We start from the raw sequence: 22221 nt of genomic DNA on the forward strand, positions 1-22221 counted from the left end.
AGAAACGTAACTGCTTTTCCTATAGGTTCTCAAGTTTATCTAACATGGATTTACCTAACACGGCATTTTCAGGAATGTAACTACCGTGTAATATAACAGTTTACTGTATCATTGATAAGGCATCATTTAGATTATGCTGCACAGCTGTGGTCACTGTATTACAGAATGGACATAAATGCGCTGGAAAATATACAGAGAAGGTTGACAAAGTTGATCCCATGTACAGTGGATCCCCGGATTAAGACGTCATTGGAATAAGTAACATCTTTGCGTCAAAATATTGGCTCGATGAACGTCACTGAACTCGGTATAAGTCATTTGTGTCACGGCCTGAGTGGCCCAGTGTGCCATTGTTTACCAGCCATTGAGGACGATCCCATGCGTTCATACGATACATTTTGTATTATTTCATTCTTTTTAGTGCTTGTAACTGCTAAATAAGTCACCATGGGCCCAAAGAAAGCTTCTAGTGCCAGCCAGCCCTTTGGTAAAGGGCTGAGAGAGAGGGGAGAATGTGCCTTTTTCAGTGATTCTGCAATATGTACGATACTAAAGCAGCAGGAGTCCATAAAGGCTATAGTGCCAGCCAGCAATAAAGTGTAGCATTAACAATGTAGCAAGTAAGTTAAGCGATTAATCGATAGAAAAAGGACAGCATGAAACTGACTCCTCCATTGTTGTTGGAAGTATATAGGGCTACTGGCTAATACCACCGCCTCTGCTGCCGCCTTCACCACCACTATGTGAGGCTTATCTTTCAGTGGCCCTTATACACCCAACAACAAACAACACACCACCACTCGTGACATTCTTAATGCCATATTTTATTCATTCTAGAGTATATATCATGTTTCTGTGTTATTAATATTGTTTATTATGTCATATTAGATGATTTGTGCTAGATAAATAAGCCTTAGAGCTGATATTAGTGTCATATTGAAGAACTATCTTGTCCTGTCTCCCAACTCAATTCATAACATACACCAGAAACAGACCTCTCTGGAACACTTTTTTGAGTGACAGGGGTCCAGTGACTCAAGCTGGTCCTAGTATCATCAAAAAACAAAGGAGGGAAGTAACCCAGGATAAGGACTTGGTACCTGAAGTCTTTATGGAAGGGGATTGCCCTTCCAAACAATTGTAAACTCCTCCATCCTCTCCCCTCCTCCCATCTTCCATACATCACCATGTCTTCAATAAAGGTACGTGTGATGTTATTATTGTTTTATTCCTCATGTATCATTGTTTTCATGTAGAAAACATTTTTTTAATACTTTTGGGTGTCTGAAACAGATTGCAGTGTAATTGGATTTCCATTATTTCTTATGGGGAAAATTAATTCGGAATAATTCACATTCGGGATAAATCAGTCTCTCTGGAATGGATTAATTACATAATCCGGGGGTCCACTGTATCAGAAATCTTTTCCATAAGAATAGACTGAGGGCCCTAAATGTTCACTCTCTAGAAAGGCGTAGAATTAGGGGTGGAATATGATTGAGGTGTTTAAGTGGAAAACAGAATATGTAAAGGGGATGTAAATAATGTGCTAAAAATATCTAATCAAGCCAGGACTCGCAGCAGTGGGTTCAGGTTAGAAAAATTTAGAAATGATATAGGCAAGCACTGGTTTGGTAATAGAGTTGTGGATGATTAGAAAAAACTCCCAAGTAGCATCATTGAAACTAAAATCTTGAGTAGCTTTAAAAATAGGTTAAACAAGTACATGAGTGTGTGTGTGAGTTGGACATACCTAGCATAAGCAAATAGGCCTGCTGCAGCACTCCTTTTTTTATGTTCTTATGGTCTAAAATTTACTGTCAGTATTGACAAAAAAAAAAAATTGATACCATTCCATCATTATAATCTGTATTCCTAGATTCTTTGTTCTGTCTAACAGCTTTCATTCTCCAGGGAGGTAGCCTATGCTAGAAACTTACCGTCTTCAAGAAGATAGTCTATATTAGCTAAGAATTTACCTTCCCCAAGAGGATAGTCTACGTTATGAACGCCCCTTCTCCAAAAAGATATTCTCTGCTAGAAACTTACCTTCTCTAAGATGGTAGTCTGTGCTAAGAACCTACCTTTTCCAAGAGGCTAGCCTATGCTAGAGTCCATCTTTAAATATACTAAACCCTTTAATTGTCACAACCCCTTAAATTAATTCCCCCCCCCAAATAATAATAATAATTCTTTTGTCTGAAATGGTAGAAAATCTTTTTTCTAAAGGTAATGACATGAAAAATGTAAAATTTGATGTAAAACTTCACAAATTTTGCAGTTGCAAAGTTGGAGGTCAGGGGTACTTCATGCAATTACAAATTTGATTCTTTTTGCTGAGATGGACCCAATTTCTGGCTATTTCATTAATATGTTTTCTGTTCTATTGATTGAGCACATGAAACTGCCCATTCAATTATAAGTGCCCAGAATTCAGTAATTTGGTCAATTTGTTGCTATTAGAACCACTGAAGGAACCTTCCCTCTGTTCAGTATGGTGGGTTAGGTTCCATACCATCACCATAAAGCAAATATCATCTGAAAGCAAATCAGTCTCTTTTTTTTTCACTTGCATATAAAAGACTATAAACAACCTTTTCATTGTCGGTGTTGTATTAGTATGGCTTACAAGCCAGTGTTGCTGCTGTATTAATACGCCAAAATTCTAGCGGCTTCAAATCTAGCTGGAGAAAGCTGGTAGACCTACATGTAAGAGAATGGGTCTGCATAGTCAGTGTGCATATTATAAAAAAAATCCTGCAGCATGCAGTGCATAATGAGAAAAAAACTCCGATTTGTTTTTGGTTTAAAACACCGATTTTGAGGTGTATTTTTGTATGGTATTTATGGTTGTATTCTCCTTTTCTTGGTCTCATTTGAGTAATATAAGAGGGACCTGGAGACGTGACTAATGAACAGGGGAAATGTTATTTTAATGCCAGGAATGTCTGCATTGTTTATTCTGGACCCTATTTTGAAATTGGCATCTTTTCAAATTTGTGTGAAATTGGCCAAATTGCCAATTTCTGACCACTTTATTGAGTAGTTGAAATAAGTAAATGGCCAGTTTCTTGTAGTTAATCGATAGAGCAAATGGAGTTCTAGCAAAATAGCTATGAGTTTGGTCGACTGGAACAAAGGAATTGGCCAAAAATGGGGCTCAAAGTGGGCAAAATTGCCGATGCATACATATCACAGAGACTGTTAATTTTGCGAGAGCATAATTCCATAAGTATTCCATCAAATTTCGTAATTTTGGTGTCATCACCATCGGGAAAAGATTATCATTTCATAAGATTTTTTTTTTTAATTCTTCTACACTGAAAGCAAGTTTGTGAGCAGGGGTCTTGAGAGTGAAAGAGTTAAAAAGGGCAATTTTCTGTGTTTAATAAGACCAAAAAATTTTTTAAGGTCGGTACTTTAACGAGTTATAAGGCCACGAAGTTGGCACTGGATACTCATCTGATGGTAGCATTGAGTCCTGCCACTTGCAGAAGTGTTGCCAATGTACCTTTGAATTGTTTCGAGAGCTTCACTATCGGAGCCCGGCCATGGGCCAGGCTTGTCTGGTGCTTGCCTGGTCAACCAGGTTGTTGCTGCTGGAGACCCATTGCCCCACGTATCCATCACAGCCTGGCTGATCTGGTGCCTGGTGAAGATATTGGTTCAGTTTTGTCTTGAAAGCTTCTACACTTGTTCCAGCTGTGTTTTTGATATCTTCTGTTAACCTTTTCAGGGTCGAGAGGCCCTCTCCTAAACTTGTTCTTGGTCGAAAATTTTTCGGAAAAAAAAATATTTTTCTTATGAAAAGATAGAGAATCTTTTCCCCATCATAATGACACCAAAAGTATGAAATTTGATGGAAAACTTACGGAATTATGCTCTCACGAAGTTAGCGGTCTCGACAACGTTTGCGCATTGGCGATTTTGCCCACTTTGAGCCCTATTTTCGGCCAATTCCATGTACTAGTCAACAAAAATCATAACTATTTTGCTAGAACTCCATTTTTTCTATCGAATGACTACAAAAAAAACATCCAATAAAGTGGTCAGAAATTAGCAATTTTGCCAATTTCACACAAATTTCAGAAGACGTCAATATCCAAATAGGGTCCAGAACAAACAAGACAGATATTCCTGGCACTAAAATAACATTTCCTCTGTTCACTAGTCACATCCCCAGACCCCTCTTACATTTCTTTTGCTTTCCACTTTGAATTTTTATTCTTACAAAAAATAGAAGATTTACTGTTATGCAGACTACTGCATTAGTGTAGAAATGGTATAAATAATATCAGCGCACTTATGAAAGAATATTACACTCTCCAGTTGACATGTATTGGACACGTGGCATGATTTGTTTACTTTTGAACTTTGGTAAAAATCGAACATTTCTGCTACTTTGAGCTCAATTTCAAGGTACTTTTCATTGTGAAACCAATCAAAATCATCTCAATTTCTGTAATATGTCTTCCATTCTATAAAATGAGACCAGGAAAACTAGAATACAACCATATCATACGAAAATACGGTGCAAAGTCGCTGTTTTAAACCAGAAATATGGTTAAAGTTTTTTGTTTCTCATTTCGCACTGTCTGCTGCAGGATTTTTTTTATACTGCGCACACTGACCACATAGACCCATTCTTTCATATGTAGGCCTACCAGCTTTCTCTCGCTAGATTTGAAGGCGCTAGAATTTAGGCGTACTAGTATGTCAATAACCCTGGTGAGTAAGCCGTACAAGTACGTCGGAAACCCAGAAAGGGTTTTAAAATGTTGAATTGTCTGGGACCCCAAATGTTGATATAGTGTTCTCTTATTGTCCCCACCGTACCCCTGTTCCTCACTTGGTTTATTTTGCACTTCCTCCCATATCTCTCACTCCAGTACGTATATTGTTATGGCATTGTGCAGATTTGGGACCAGGCCCTTAAGTACTTTCCAGGTACACCTACCATCCGACGTATGACCTGCTCAACATATGACCACTTGACTTACGACCATGTTTTGTATGCCAAATTTCTGGGAAATAAACAAATGTTTGTGTTGTACAGAGTGTTTATCCTAAACCTTACAGTATAAAATACAGTACTAACAGCATAAAATGTAAAGTAAAAAATGAAATACCCAAATAAAACAATAAAATAAAATCATTACAAAAATGTGAGGTTGATATTCAGTAGTAAGGTTCGACTTACATCCATTTTGAGTTACGACCGGTTGGTCGGAACCAAGCTTGGTCGTAAGTCGGATGGTACCTGTATATATTATCATGTATCTCTCTCTCCTCTGCTCCAATGAGTACATGTTCAAGACTTGAAGGCATTCCCAGTAATTTAGGTGCTTTATTGGCTCAGTGTGGGCTGTAAACGATCTCTGTATTTGTTCCAGCTCTGATATCTCTCCTGCTTTGAGTGGGGCTGTCAGCACTGAGCAATATTCTAAATGAGGGAGCACCAGTAATTTCAAGCGTGTCACCATTGGCATTATTTCCCATGTTTTAAGTTCTCAATACCCACAACCCTATCATCTTCCTGGCTGTTGTGATCTTTGTCTTATTCTTCTTTCTTTCTTTCAATACATCAGCCGTATCCCACTTAGGCAGGGTGGCCCAAAAGGAAAAACGAAAGTTTCTCATTTTACATTTAGTAATATATACAGGAGAAGGGTTTAGTAGCCCCCTGCTCCTGGCACTTTAGTCGCCTCTTACAACACACATGGCTTACGGAGGAAGAATTCTGATCCACTTCCCCATGGAGATAACAGGAAATAAACAAGAACAAGAACTAGTAAGAAAATAGAACAAAACCCAGAGGGGTGTGTGTATATATATATATGCTTGTACATGTATGTGTAGTGTGACCTAAGTGTAAGAAGTAACAAGACGTACCTGAAATTTTGCATGTTTATGAGACAGAAAAAAGACACCAGCAATCCTACCATCTTGTAAAACAATTACAGGTTTCCGTTTTACGCTCACTTGGCAGGACGGTAGTACCTCCCTGGGCGGTTGCTGTCTACCAAACTACTACCTCTTTGTCTTATTATGTTCTTTAAAAGAAAGGTCACCTGACATAATTATTCTCAAGTCTTTTATGTGTTCCTTTCGTTCTATTTGGTGACCCACTTGATTTTTGTATACAGTGTTCCTTTTGAGTTTTTCATTCTTTCCATTCCTAAGCAGCTGGAACTTATCACCACTGAATATCATGTTGTTCTCCACTGCCCACTAGAAAACCCTGTTTATGTCTTCCTGTAGTTTTTCAGTGTCTTCTACCGTAGTGACTTTTGTGCTTGTTTTAGTGTCATCTGCAAATTATGATACAAAGTGTGATGGGTGTTTTTATCTATGTCTGCTATGAGGATAAAAGACAGCAGAGGTGCGAGGACAGTACCTTGGGGCACTGAGCTTTTTACCTCACTGATGCTGGATCTTGTTCTCTTTACTACTACTTTCTGTGTTGTGTGTGTTAGGAACCCAAAAATCCATCTGCCTACCTTCCCCATAATGCCCATGGCCCTCATTTTGTGCCCTGTCACTCCATGATCACATTTGTCAATAGCCTTTGCAAAATCTGTGTAAATAACATCTGCGTTTTGGTCATCTTCCAACGCCTCCGTAATTCTGTCCTATACATGTATAGTGGTTCAGCAGCTGTGACAGACATGGTCATCCTGCTCTAAAACCATGCTGGTTTGGGTTATGCTAGTTGTGCTGGTCCAAGAAATTTGTAATCTGCCGTCTCATCACTCTTTCGAAGATTTTTATGATGTGAGAAGTTAGGGCTTCTGGTCTGTAATTTTTAGCTAGTGCTCTGCTACCACCAAAGGAGCTATGTCTGCACTCTTTAAGGCCTCCAGTATTTCACCTAGATCTAAGCTCTTTCTCCAAAGAATGCTGAAGGCTCGTGCTAGTGGTACTTTGCACTTCTTTATAAATAGAGCATTCCAGGTGCTGAATGAGAGGGCATATTATCCATTTCTTTTTTTGAAATCTATGGGATTTGTACTAATGTCAATTAGTTAGTCTGCACACCCTTCGGCTGGAGTGAAAAATGTTTCTGCATTCTCTACCTTGCTGTCATTTAGTGGATGGCTGAACACCAACCCATACTGTTCTTTCAGGATTTCACTCATTTCCTGTTCATCATCAGTATATGAATCTCCTCTCAATAGTGGTCCAATTCTACAGGTAGTTCTTAGCTTCGATTTTGCATAGGAATAGAAATATTTTAGGTTTCTTGCAATATCTTGTATGGCCCATTGTTCCCTTTGTACTTCTTCTGTTAGGTATGACATCCTAAGTTTTTGCTCTAATTCAGAGCTCTCTCGGCTTAGGCTATCTTTCCTCTGTTGTGGCATATTTGTGTTTTTAAACAATTCAGTAACCCATTTTCTTTTTCTGTGCTGTCTCCTATTCTCTGTCTATATCTGATCTTCTTCTGGGTTTCCTCGGTGGTACGTGCTTCACACACCTTCTATGCTTCTATATTCAGCTTCTCTAGGCACTGGTGGGGATTTAGGGTGCTCATGTCTGATTCCCAGGATATGTCTGATAGCTCTTGGTTTACTTTTTCCTAGTCATTTCTATGGTTGTTAAAATTAAACTTACTGAACATCCCATTTTTAACATTAGTGATGCAGTTCCCTAACCCTTAGTTAATACTCATTTGAACTTCTATGATATTGTGATCAGAGTATGTTGTTTTTGTAACTGTTATGTCTCTGATTAGTTCCTCGTCTGTAATAATAATCCCATGCCTCTCTTATACAACACCCCCTCTATTTTGAGTACATCATCACATAAAATTGAGGTTTTTATCCTGTTTCTCAGCTAATGAAATATAACCAAAAATGATTGGTCATGATTTAGGGCATTAAAATAATTGAAGAAGACCCAGTAAAAACCCATAAACTAGATTTGTGAGTTTAAGGGGCCCTTGTCCTTCCTCAGGACAATTCTCAAAAATCTAATATTTCTGCTACATTGGGACCTATTTCAGGCAGTTCTGCTCAAAATTATCTCCATTTCTTATGATCTATTATCCCTTTCAGCCGTAGTTCTACGGCTTTGAGTTGAGGGTCCAAACCGTAGATCTACGCCATGAGCCCAGCTCACTCTGATAAGCTGTGAGTGGGCCTAGATATGAGAGAATACATCTATGTGGTATGTGTGCACCACATAAAACAAATCCTGCAGCACACAGTGCATAATGAGAGAAAAAACTGAGACTAATTTTCAATTAAAAGAGCGACTTTGCAGTGTTTTTTCGTATGTTTTTTATAGTTGTATTTGCGATTTCTTGGTCTCATTTGATAGAATGGAAGGTATATTACAGAAATAGAGATTATTTTGATTGGTTTTAATACTCGAAATGGCATGAAACTGAGCTCGAAGTAGCGAAAATGTTAAATTTTTGCTGATGTTCAAGTAAACAAATGACCTCACATGTCAAATACACGCCAGCTGGTGGGTCTAATATCATAATAGTATAAATAATATCATCACATTCACAAATGTGGTGATATTATTTATACAATTATTACAATATTGCATAGCAGTAAATCTTCTATTTTTGGTTTGAATAAAAATTCATTATATGAATAAAAAAATCAAAATGGAATTCATTTGTAAAGCTTGAAAACATAACTAATGAACAGAGGAAATGTTAGTTTAGTGCCAGGAATGCCTGCATTGTTTATTTTGGACCCTATTTTGAAATTGGAATATTTTGAACTATGTGTTAAATTGGCCAAATTACCAATTTCTGATCACTTTATTGGGTAGCTGAAACAGTTGACTTGGCTATTTCTTGTGCTCAATCGATAGAATAGAAGTAATACTAGTGAAATAGATAAGAATTTGGTCGACTGGAATAATGTAATTGGCCTAAAATGGGAGTCTAAGTCGGTAAAATCACCGATGCGTAAATATTGCTGACACATAAAAATTCACGAGAGCATAATTTCGTCAATTTTCCATCAAATTTCGTACTTTTTGTTTTATTACCTCCAGAAAAAGATTCTCTACCATTTCATAAGAAAAAATAAAATTTTTTTTTTTTTTTAAATTCTTGGACCCTGGTGCACACTTTGAAATTTGGCCTCTGGACCCTTAAAGGGTTAAATGACACCAAGAAACTGCCAATAAAACCATGAAAATCACCCTAGAAAACACCTCAAAGCCGTTGTTTTAACCCAAACACAAGATTCAAATGTTCACTACGTATTCCTATCATGCATTGCATGGGTTAGGATTTTGTTTTATACTCTCCACACCCACCCCACAAAACCATTGCTCATGTCCAGGTCAAAATTTATTACTTGGCATATATGAGGGCACTATGATTAAGGTTATACACAAATAACTTACTTATAGGAGAAACTTATGAGGATGTTTCAGTCCAACTTGGACCATTAACTTGCCACACAAGAAGCACCAAGGTAGGTAGTCAGTATATACAGGAGCCCCATATATACAGCACCTCTTTTTGATGTTCCACATTTTCGTTGGCTTTCAATTGAGCCGTTATTCCATCTGCCAGTGATCTTCACCGGCAGATGGAAGATGATTGGAAGGAGTTGTTGGAGGAGCATAGAATTGAACTTAACACAGAGAAGCTTGTAGACCTTCAGAAGGAGCAGCAACAGATTGCAGCAGAGGAGCTGTCATCAGAGGAAGAGGAGGGAAGGGATGATGTGCCCATTGCACTTGTCAAGGAAATGTGTGGTAAATGGCATGAAGTGCAGGAGTTAGCTGAAAAATACCATTAAGAAAAAGCAGTGGCCATCCATCTCTCTAAACATGTACAATGAGAGTGTAATGTCTCAATTTAGACAAGTGTTAAAATGGAGTCGGAAATAAACCTCACTGAACAGACAGGCTTTTAGTGAGACAAAGAACCAGTGAGTCAGGACAAGGTGTTAGTGGTGAAAAGAGACAAAGAAGAGAAACAACACCAGCAGCACAGTTGTCCGACATATTAACACAAGATGACTCCTTTCAAGCAGTAACAGCCCCCCTCCTTTCCTCCACCTCCTGCTTCCAGTATGCCATTATCTATCCTCAGACAGGTAAGAGGCAGTTAAATTTACATTTACTGTACAGTTTCTTTTAGTATTCATTTTTATAGTTTTATGTAATAGTACATTTTTAATATTATTATTATAATCAAAAAGAAGCGCTAAGCCACAAGGACTATACAGCGCTGCAGGGCAGGAAGGAAGCGAGGGCATCAGGTGGCAAAAGGGAGATGGATGAGTAATAGGTTACGGATAACAGCGGGGCAGTGGATGGTGAAAGGGTAAAGGGCAGCAAGAGACTGAACTAGAAAGGGCTGAGGGGAGTGCGAAAAGTATCATCAGAGTTTGTGGAGTAAATCAGTCGTTGTCAAGAAGTCAATGAGAGAGTCAGGATTAAAGGAGGGTCCATCAGCAAGAAGGGAAGGTAAAGAGAGAGTAGTAGAACAAAGACGACGTTGGAGGTAAATTCTGCGTGCTCGTTGATAGAGAGGGCAGTCTAACAGAATGTGGCTAATCGATACTGGAACTTGACACTGCTCACAGAGAGGAACAGGGTGCCTCTCCATGAGATACCCATGAGTAAGACGAGTGTGACCAATGCGAAGGCGGGAGAGAGTGGTCTCCCAACCTCGGCACTGATGACAAGAAGACGGCCAGTAACTTATGCTCGGTATAATAGAATGAAGTTTGTTACCGAGCAGAGTTGACCAATGTTGTTGCCAACGGGTGCGAAGGTGGGTAGCTATTGCAGCAAAATAGTCCAGAAATGGAACACCTCGATAGGAAATTGGTAGGTCATGTACTGCTGACCTCGCAGCAGTGTCTGCCTGTTCATTGCCCTGTACGTCGACATGACCAGGGACCCAACAAAAAACAATATCTTTATGTTTGGTAGAGATACGGCGTAGCCAAAGTTGGATACGGTTTTAATAAGAACATAAGAAAGAAGGAACACTCTCATTATGCACTGTGTGCTGCAGGATTTTTTTTATACAGTGCACACTGACCACACAGACCCATTCTCTCACATGTGAGCCTACCAGCTTTCTCCTGCTTGATTTGAAGCCACTAGAATTATTGAGTATATATACATCCGAAACACTGGCTCGTAAGACGTATATATACGGCCGAAACAGTCAGAGGGTTAAGGGAGTAGCACGGCATTCGGCCTAGTAGCACAAGCTAGTCAGGTCCAACTCACATCCACTCATGTATTTATCCAACCTATTTTTAAAACTACACAACGTCTTTGCATCTATGACGGTACTCGGAGTTAGTTCCACTCATCCACAACTTTATTACCAAACCAATGCTTTCCTATATCCTTCCTGAAAATGAATTTTTCTAACTTGAAATCATTGCTGCGAGTCCTGTCTATGTTAGATATTTTTAGCACACTATTTACATCCTCTTTATTAATTCCTGTTTTCCATTTATACACCTCAATCATACCCCACTAATTCTACGCCTTTCTAGAGAGTGCAGATTCAGGGTCCTCATTCTATCCTCATACGGAAGATTTCTGATACATGGGATCAACTTTGTCATCCTCCTTTGTACATTTTCCAGTGCATTTATATCCATTCTGTAATACGGTGACCAAAACTGTGCAAGCATAATCTAAATGAGGCTTAACCAAAGATATATAGAATTGAAGAACAACCTGAGGACTTCTATTATTTATACTTCTTGTTATAAAGCTAAGGATTCTATTAGCTTTATTGCAAACACTAATGCACTGTTGTCTTGGTTTTAGATTACTGCTAACCAGAACTCCTAAACCCTTTTTGCAATCCGTAATATAAGATCTACATTATTTAGTTTGTATGTGTCATGGTTATTTTCCTGTCCAACATTTAGAACTTTGCATTTGTCTATATTAACCCTTTGACTGTTTCAGGCCCCTCTCTGAAACTGTCATTCTATGTCGCTCAATTTTTGAAAAAAAAAAAAATTATTTTTTCTTATGAAATGATAGAGAATCTTTTCCCGATGGTAATGACACCAAAAGTTCGAAATTTGGTCGAAAACTCGTGGAATTATGCTCCCGCGAAGTTAGCGGTCTCGGCAACATATGCGTATCGGCGATTTCGCCGACTTTGAGCCCAATTTTCAGCCAATTCCATTGTTCCAGTTGACCAAACTCATAGCTATTTCTTTAGAACTCCATTTTGTCTATCAGCTGAGTACAAGAAACCTCCCATTTACTAATTTGGACTACCCAATATGGTGGTCAGAAATTGGCAATTTGGCCAATTTCACGCAAAATAAAAAAGATGCCAATTTCAAAATAGGGTCCAGAATAAACAAGGTAGACATTCGTGGCACTAAAATAACATATGCTCTGTTCATTAGTCACATCTCTAGGCCCCTCTTATATTATTATTGCTTTCTATTTTGATTTTTTATTCATACAAAAAAATACAAAATTTACTGTTATGCAGACGACTGCATTATTGTAAAAATGGTATAAATAATATCAGTGCACTAGTGAAAGAATATTAGACTCCCCAGTTGACGTGTATTGGACGTGTGGTGTGATTTATGTACTCTTGAACATTGGTAAAAATCGAACATTTCCCCTACTTTGAGCTCAGTTTCAAGGTCATTTTCATCGTAAAAGTAATGAAAATCATCTCTATTTCTGTAATATGTTTTCCATTTTATCACCTAAGACCATGAAAACGCGAATACAACGATAAATACTATACGAAAATACACCTCAAAGTCGGCGTTTTATTCCAAAAAAACGATCAGAGTTTTTTTTTTCTCATTACGCAATGTGTGCTGCAGGATTTTTTTTATGTGGTGCACACTGACCACACAGACCCATTCTCTCACATGTGGGCCTACCAGCTTTCTCCCACTTGATTTGAAGCCGCTAGAATTATTGAGTATATATACGTCAGAAACATTGGCTCGTAAGACGTATTTATATGTCGAAAACAGTCAAAGGGTTAAACTGCATCTGCCACTTCTCTGACCATTGCATCAGTCTATTCAAATCATCCTGGAGTGCTCTAATGTCCTCATTAGAATGAATTGGACAGCCTATTTTGATGTCATCAGCAAATTTGCTTATGTCACTATTTATTCCCTATCTATGTCATTTATGTAGATTGTGGACAACAAGGGGCCCAACACTGACCCCTGTAGAACACCGGTTGTGATGTGCCCCCATTCTGATTTCTCCCCATTTATGCAAATTCTCTGCTGCCTATTTGTCAACCATGCCTCTACCCAGGAAAAAATTTCTCCTCCTATTCCGTGTGCCTTAAGTTTCCTCAATAGCCTCTTAATGTGGAACTGTACTCGACTGAAGAAGCCTACTGTGTAGGCGAAATGTTTCGGAATAAAGTTGCCTGACTGTTGCCTATGTGTCTTACCTACCAACCTGTCGGTATTGTATACCATTTTTATATTCACCCTGTCAGACACTGCAACACAATGGCATCTTGGTACAGAAAACACATTGGACAACTTTTTCAAGTGAGAATTGTTTGATCTGAGAGGGACATGACCTCTCAGTGGCTGCGTTCTCACTACTACTACTCTGCACCACTCCTTCCGACAGTATTTAAGTCTCCGCACTGCCGCTTGATCTTCAGTTAGTTCCAGACTATGGAACTGAACTTCTCCAGGCTGAGGGACTGACAACCTCAAATCTACGACTTCAAGGGTGATGGACTGATTACATTGTCTTCACATCTTTACTGTTCCTGCCTATTTTCTGTACTCGACTGAAGAAGCCTACTGTGTAGGTGAAACGTTTCGGAATAAAGTTGCCTAACTGTTGCCTATGTGTCTTACCTACTAAGTTTTTTCTGTTTTAGATCACCTGCCTCGATGGGATACGGCCATTTTGTTGAAAAAAAAATTAAAATGAACTTGCATTTGTATAAAAACAGTAATTGTATCCATATTTTATTGTAACTGGGAACGATTAACACCTGATAACCTTATAACAAATTAAATATTTAATACTTATTCCATCACATCATCCAACAGGAGCTGCAAGATTACCATAAGAGAGAAGTAGAGATACGACAACTGCGTCGGCAGCTGGACGAGGCCCAGATGCTGGTAGAGAACCACCAGGAGGAACTAGAAACTAGCAGAAACATGTATGAATAACATATTATATACCACTAACTTCTCAACCATTGTTTATGATACACTAGAACATAGTTTATGATACACTATAACATAGTTTATGATACACTAGAACATAGTTTATGATACACTAGAACATAGTTTATGATACACTAGAACAGTTTATGATACACTAGAACATAGTTATGATACACTAGAACATAGTTTATGATACACTAGAACATAGTTATGATACACTAGAACATAGTTTATGATACACTAGAACATAGTTTATGATACACTAGAACATAGTTTATGATACACTAGAACATAGTTATGATACACTAGAACATAGTTTATGATACACTAGAACATAGTTTATGATACACTAGAACAGTTTATGATACACTAGAACATAGTTTATGATACACTAGAACAGTTTATGATACACTAGAACATAGTTTATGATACACTAGAACATAGTTTATGATACACTAGAACATAGTTATGATACACTAGAACATAGTTTATGATACACTAGAACAGTTTATGATACACTAGAACATAGTTTATGATACACTAGAACATAGTTTATGATACACTAGAACAGTTTATGATACACTGGAACATAGTTTATGATACACTAGAACATAGTTTATGATACACTAGAACATAGTTTATGATACACTAGAACAGTTTATGATACACTAGAACATAGTTTATGATACACTAGAACATAGTTTATGATACACTAGAACATAGTTTATGATACACTAGAACATAGTTTATGATACACTAGAACATAGTTTATGATACACTAGAACATAGTTTATGATACACTAGAACAGTTTATGATACACTAGAACATAGTTTGATACACTAGAACATAGTTTATGATACACTAGAACAGTTTATGATACACTAGAACATAGTTTATGATACACTAGAACAGTTTATGATACACTAGAACAGTTTATGATACACTAGAACATAGTTTATGATACACTAGAACAGTTTATGATACACTAGAACAGTTTATGATACACTAGAACATAGTTTATGATACACTAGAACAGTTTATGATACACTAGAACATAGTTTATGATACACTAGAACAGTTTATGATACACTAGAACATAGTTTATGATACACTAGAACATAGTTTATGATACACTAGAACAGTTTATGATACACTAGAACATAGTTTATGATACACTAGAACATAGTTTATGATACACTAGAACAGTTTATGATACACTAGAACATAGTTTATGATACACTAGAACATAGTTTATGATACACTAGAACATAGTTTATGATACACTAGAACATAGTTTATGATACACTAGAACAGTTTATGATACACTAGAACATAGTTTATGATACACTAGAACATAGTTTATGATACACTAGAACATAGTTTATGATACACTAGAACATAGTTTATGATACACTAGAACATAGTTTATGATACACTAGAACATAGTTTATGATACACTAGAACATAGTTTATGATACACTAGAACAGTTTATGATACACTAGAACATAGTTTATGATACACTAGAACATAGTTTATGATACACTAGAACATAGTTTATGATACACTAGAACATAGTTTATGATACACTAGAACATAGTTTATGATACACTAGAACATAGTTTATGATACACTAGAACAGTTTATGATACACTAGAACATAGTTTATGATACACTAGAACAGTTTATGATACACTAGAACAGTTTATGATACTCTAGAACAGTTTACGATACACTAGAACATAGTTTATGATACACTAGAACAGTTTATGATACTCTAGAACAGTTTACGATACACTAGAACAGTTTATGATACACTAGAACATAGTTTATGATACACTAGAACAGTTTATGATACACTAGAACATAGTTTATGATACACTAGAACATAGTTTATGATACACTAGAACATAGTTTTTGATACACTAGAACATATACACTAGAACAGTTTATGATTAGAACATAGTTTATGATACACTAGAACATAGTTTATGATACACTAGAACATTTATGATACACTAGAACATGATGATACACTAGAACATAGATTTATGATACACTAGAACAGTTTATGATACACTAGAACATAGTTTATGATACACTAGAACATTTATGATACACTAGATGATACACTAGAACATAGTTATGATACACTAGAACATAGTTTATGATACACTAGAACATAGTTATGATACACTAGAACACTAGAACATAGTTTATGATACACTAGAACATAGTTTATGTTAGAACAGTATGATACACTAGAACATAGTTTATGATACACTAGAACATAGTTTATGATACACTAGAACATAGTTTATGATACACTAGAACATAGTTTATGATACACTAGAACATAGTTTATGATACACTAGAACATAGTTTATGATACACTAGAACATAGTTTATGATACACTAGAACACTTTATGATACACTAGAACATAGTTTATGATACACTAGAACATAGTTTATGATACACTAGAACATAGTTTATGATACACTAGAACATAGTTTATGATACACTAGAACAGTTTATGATACACTAGAACATAGTTTATGATACACTAGAACATAGTTTATGATACACTAGAACATAGTTTATGATACACTAGAACAGTTTATGATACACTAGAACATAGTTTATGATACACTAGAACAGTTTATGATACACTAGAACATAGTTTATGATACACTAGAACATAGTTTATGATACACTAGAACATAGTTTATGATACACTATAACATAGTTTATGATACACTATAACATAGTTTATGATACACTAGAACATAGTTTATGATACACTAGAACATAGTTTATGATACACTATAACATAGTTTATGATACACTAGAACATAGTTTATGATACACTATAACATAGTTTATGATACACTAGAACAGTTTATGATACACTAGAACATAGTTTATGATACACTAGAACATAGTTTATGATACACTAGAACATAGTTTATGATACACTAGAACATAGTTTATGATACACTAGAACATAGTTTATGATACACTAGAACATATGATACACTAGAACATAGTTTATGATACACTAGAACATAGTTTATGATACACTAGAACATAGTTTAGATACACTTTTATGATACACTAGAACATAGTTTATGATACACTAGAACATAGTTTATGATACACTAGAACAGTTTATGATACACTTATTTATGATACACTAGAACATAGTTTATGATACACTAGAACATAGTTTATGATACACTAGAACATAGTTTATGATACACTAGAACATAGTTTATGATACACTAGAACATAGTTTATGATACACTAGAACAGTTTATGATACACTAGAACATAGTTTATGATACACTAGAACATAGTTTATGATACACTAGAACATAGTTTATGATACACTAGAACATAGTTTATGATACATTAGAACACTAGAACAGTATGATACACTAGAACAGTTTATGATTTATGATACACTAGAACATAGTTTATAATACACTAGAACATAGTTTATGATACACTAGAACATAGTTTATGATACACTAGAACATAGTTTATGATACACTAGAACATAGTTTGATACGCTAGAACATTGTTTATGATACACTAGAACAGTTTATGATACACTAGAACACTTTATGATACACTAAAACATAGTTTATGATACACTAGAACAGTTTATGATACACTAGAACAGTTTATGATACACTAGAACATAGTTTATGATACACTAGAACATAGTTTATGATACACTAGAACATAGTTTATGATACACTAGAACATAGTTTATGATACACTAGAACATAGTTTATGATACACTAGAACATAGTTTGATACACTAGAACATTGTTTATGATACACAGGAACATAGTTTATGATACACTAGAACATATGATACACTAGAACATAGATATGATACACTAGAACAGTTTATGATACACTAGAACATAGTTTATGATACACTAGAACAGTTTATGATACACTAGAACATAGTTTATGATACACTAGAACATAGTTTATGATACACTAGAACATAGTTTATGATACACTAGAACATAGTTTATGATACACTAGAACATAGTTTATGATACACTAGAACATAGTTTATGATACACTAGAACATAGTTTATGATACACTAGAACATAGTTTATGATACACTAGAACATAGTGTTTATGATACACTAGAACAGTTTATGATACACTAGAACAGTTTATGATACACTAGAACATAGTTTATGATACACTAGAACATAGTTTATGATACACTAGAACATAGTTTATGATACACTAGAACATAGTTTATGATACACTAGAACATAGTTTATGATACACTAGAACATAGTTTATGATACACTAGAACATAGTTTATGATACACTAGAACATAGTTTATGATACACTAGAACAGTTTATGATACACTAGAACAGTTTATGATACACTAGAACATAGTTTATGATACACTAGAACATAGTTTATGATACACTAGAACATAGTTTATGATACACTAGAACAGTTTATGATACACTAGAACAGTTTATGATACACTAGAACATAGTTTATGATACACTAGAACATAGTTTATGATACACTAGAACATTAGAACATGATACACTAGAACATAGTTTATGATAGATACACTAGAACATAGTTTATGATACACTAGAACAGTTTATGATACACTAGAACATAGTTTATGATACACTAGAACATAGTTTATGATACACTAGAACATAGTTTATGATACACTAGAACAGTTTATGATACACTAGAACATAGTTTATGATACACTAGAACATAGTTTATGATACACTAGAACATAGTTTATGATACACTAGAACATAGTTTATGATACACTAGAACATAGTTTATGATACACTAGAACATAGTTTATGATACACTAGAACATAGTTTATGATACACTAGAACAGTTTATGATACACTAGAACATAGTTTATGATACACTAGAACAGTTTATGATACACTAGAACATAGTTTATGATACACTAGAACATAGTTTATGATACACTAGAACATAGTTTATGATACACTAGAACATAGTTTATGATACACTAGAACATAGTTTATGATACACTAGAACATAGTTTATGATACACTAGAACATAGTTTATGATACACTAGAACATAGTTTATGATACACTAGAACAGTATGATACATTAGAACATAGTTTATGATACACTAGAACATAGTTTATGATACACTAGAACATATGATTAGAACATATGATACACTAGAACATAGTTTATGATACACTAGAACAGTTTATGATACACTAGAACATAGTTTATGATACACTAGAACAGTTTATGATACACTAGAACATAGTTTATGATACACTAGAACATAGTTTATGATACACTAGAACATAGTTTATGATACACTAGAACATAGTTTATGATACACTAGAACATAGTTTATGATACACTAGAACATAGTTTATGATACACTAGAACATAGTTTATGATACACTAGAACATAGTTTATGATACACTAGAACAGTTTATGATACACTAGAACATAGTTTATGATACACTAGAACATAGTTTATGATACACTAGAACATAGTTTATGATACACTAGAACATAGTTTATGATACACTAGAACATAGTTTATGATACACTAGAACAGTTTACGATACACTAGAACATAGTTTATGATACACTTGAACAGTTTATAATACACTAGAACATAGTTTATGATACACTAGAACATAGTTTATGATACACTAGAACATAGTTTATGATACACTAGAACATTTTATGATACACTAGAACATAGTTTATGATACACTAGAACAGTTTATGATTTATGATACACTAGAACATAGTTTATGATACACTAGAACATAGTTTATGATACACTAGAACATAGTTTATGATACACTAGAACAGTTTATGATACACTAGAACATAGTTTATGATACACTAGAACATAGTTTATGATACACTAGAACATAGTTTATGATACACTAGAACATAGTTTATGATACACTAGAACATAGTTTATGATACACTAGAACATAGTTTATGATACACTAGAACATAGTTTATGATACACTAGAACATAGTTTATGATACACTAGAACATTTATGTTTATGATACACTAGAACATAGTTTATGAGACACTAGAACATAGTTTATGATACACTAGAACATAGTTTATTATACACTAGAACATTTATGTTTATGATACACTAGAACATAGTTTATGATACACTAGAACACTAGAACATAGTTTATGATACACTAGATAGATGATACACTAGAACATAGTTTATGATACACTAGAACATAGTTTATGATACACTAGAACATAGTTTATGATACACTAGTTTATGATACACTAGAACATAGTTTATGATACACTAGAACATAGTTTATGATACACTAGAACATAGTTTATGATACACTAGAACATAGTTTATGATACACTAGAACATAGTTTATGATACACTAGAACATAGTTTATGATACACTAGAACATAGTTTATGATACACTAGAACATAGTTTATGATACACTAGAACAGTTTATGATACACTAGAACAGTTTATGATGATACACTAGAACAGTTTATGATACACTAGAACAGTTTATGATACACTAGAACATAGTTTATGATACACTAGAACATAGTTTATGATACACTAGAACAGTTTATGATACACTAGAACATAGTTTATGATACACTAGAACAGTTTATGATACACTAGAACATAGTTTATGATACACTAGAACATAGTTTATGATACACTAGAACATAGTTTATGATACACTAGAACATAGTTTATGATACACTAGAACATAGTTTATGATACACTAGAACATAGTTTATGATACAACATAGTAGATACACTAGAACATAGTTTATGATACACTAGAACAGTTTATGATACACTAGATCATATATTATGATACACTAGAACAGTTTATGTTTATGATACACAGTATGATACACTAGAACAGTTTATGATACACTAGAACATAGTTTATGATACACTATAACATTTATGATTCACTAGAACATAGTTTATGATACACTAGAACAGAGTTTATGATACACTAGAACATAGTTTATGATACACTAGAACATAGTTTATGATACAGTAGAACAGTTTATGATACACTAGAACATAGTTTATGATACACTAGAACATAGTTTATGATACACTAGAACATAGTTTATGATACACTAGAACAGTTTATGATACACTAGAACATAGTTTATGATACACTAGAACATAGTTTATGATACACTAGAACATAGTTTATGATACACTAGAACATAGTTTATGATACACTAGAACATTTATGATACACTAGAACATAGTTTATGATACACTAGAACATAGTTTATGATACACTAGAACATAGTTTATGATACACTAGAACATAGATTTATGATACACTAGAACATTTATGATACACTAGAACATAGTTTATGATACACTAGAACATGATACACTAGAACATAGTTTATGATACACTAGAACAGAACATAGTTTATGATACACTAGAACATATGATACACTAGAACATATACACTAGAACAGTTTATGATACACTAGAACATAGTTTATGATACACTAGAACATAGTTTATGATACACTAGAACATAGTTTATGATACACTAGAACATAGTTTATGATACACTAGAACATAATTTATGATACACTAGAACATAGTTTATGATACACTAGAACATAGTTTATGATACACTAGAACATAGTTTATGATACGCTAGAACATTGTTTATGATACACTAGAACAGTTTATGATACACTAGAACATAGTTTATGATACACTAGAACAGTTTATGATACACTAGAACATAGTTTATGATACACTAGAACACAGTTTATGATACACGAGAACAGTTTATGATACACTAGAACATAGTTTATGATACACTAGAACATAGTTTATGATACACGAGAACAGTTTATGATACACTAGAACATAGTTTATGATACACTAGAACATAGTTTATGATACACTAGAACATAGTTTATGATACACTAGAACATAGTTTATGATACACTAGAACATAGTTTATG

The 22221-nt window shown here is 34.7% G+C and overlaps 1 protein-coding gene across 1 annotated transcript in view; it reads left to right on the plus strand.

Moving 5' to 3' along the window:
- Nucleotides 1–22221, plus strand: part of SMC5 (structural maintenance of chromosomes 5) — a 454493-nt gene that overhangs the window by 378328 nt on the left and 53944 nt on the right. The window contains exon 15 of the mRNA XM_070098521.1: nt 14034–14149. Coding sequence (XP_069954622.1) covers nt 14034–14149 — 116 coding nt within the window. The remainder of the gene's footprint in view (nt 1–14033; nt 14150–22221) is intronic.

This window comes from Cherax quadricarinatus, chromosome 62 (genome assembly GCF_038502225.1).
Source record: "Cherax quadricarinatus isolate ZL_2023a chromosome 62, ASM3850222v1, whole genome shotgun sequence".
NCBI lineage: Eukaryota > Metazoa > Arthropoda > Malacostraca > Decapoda > Parastacidae > Cherax > Cherax quadricarinatus.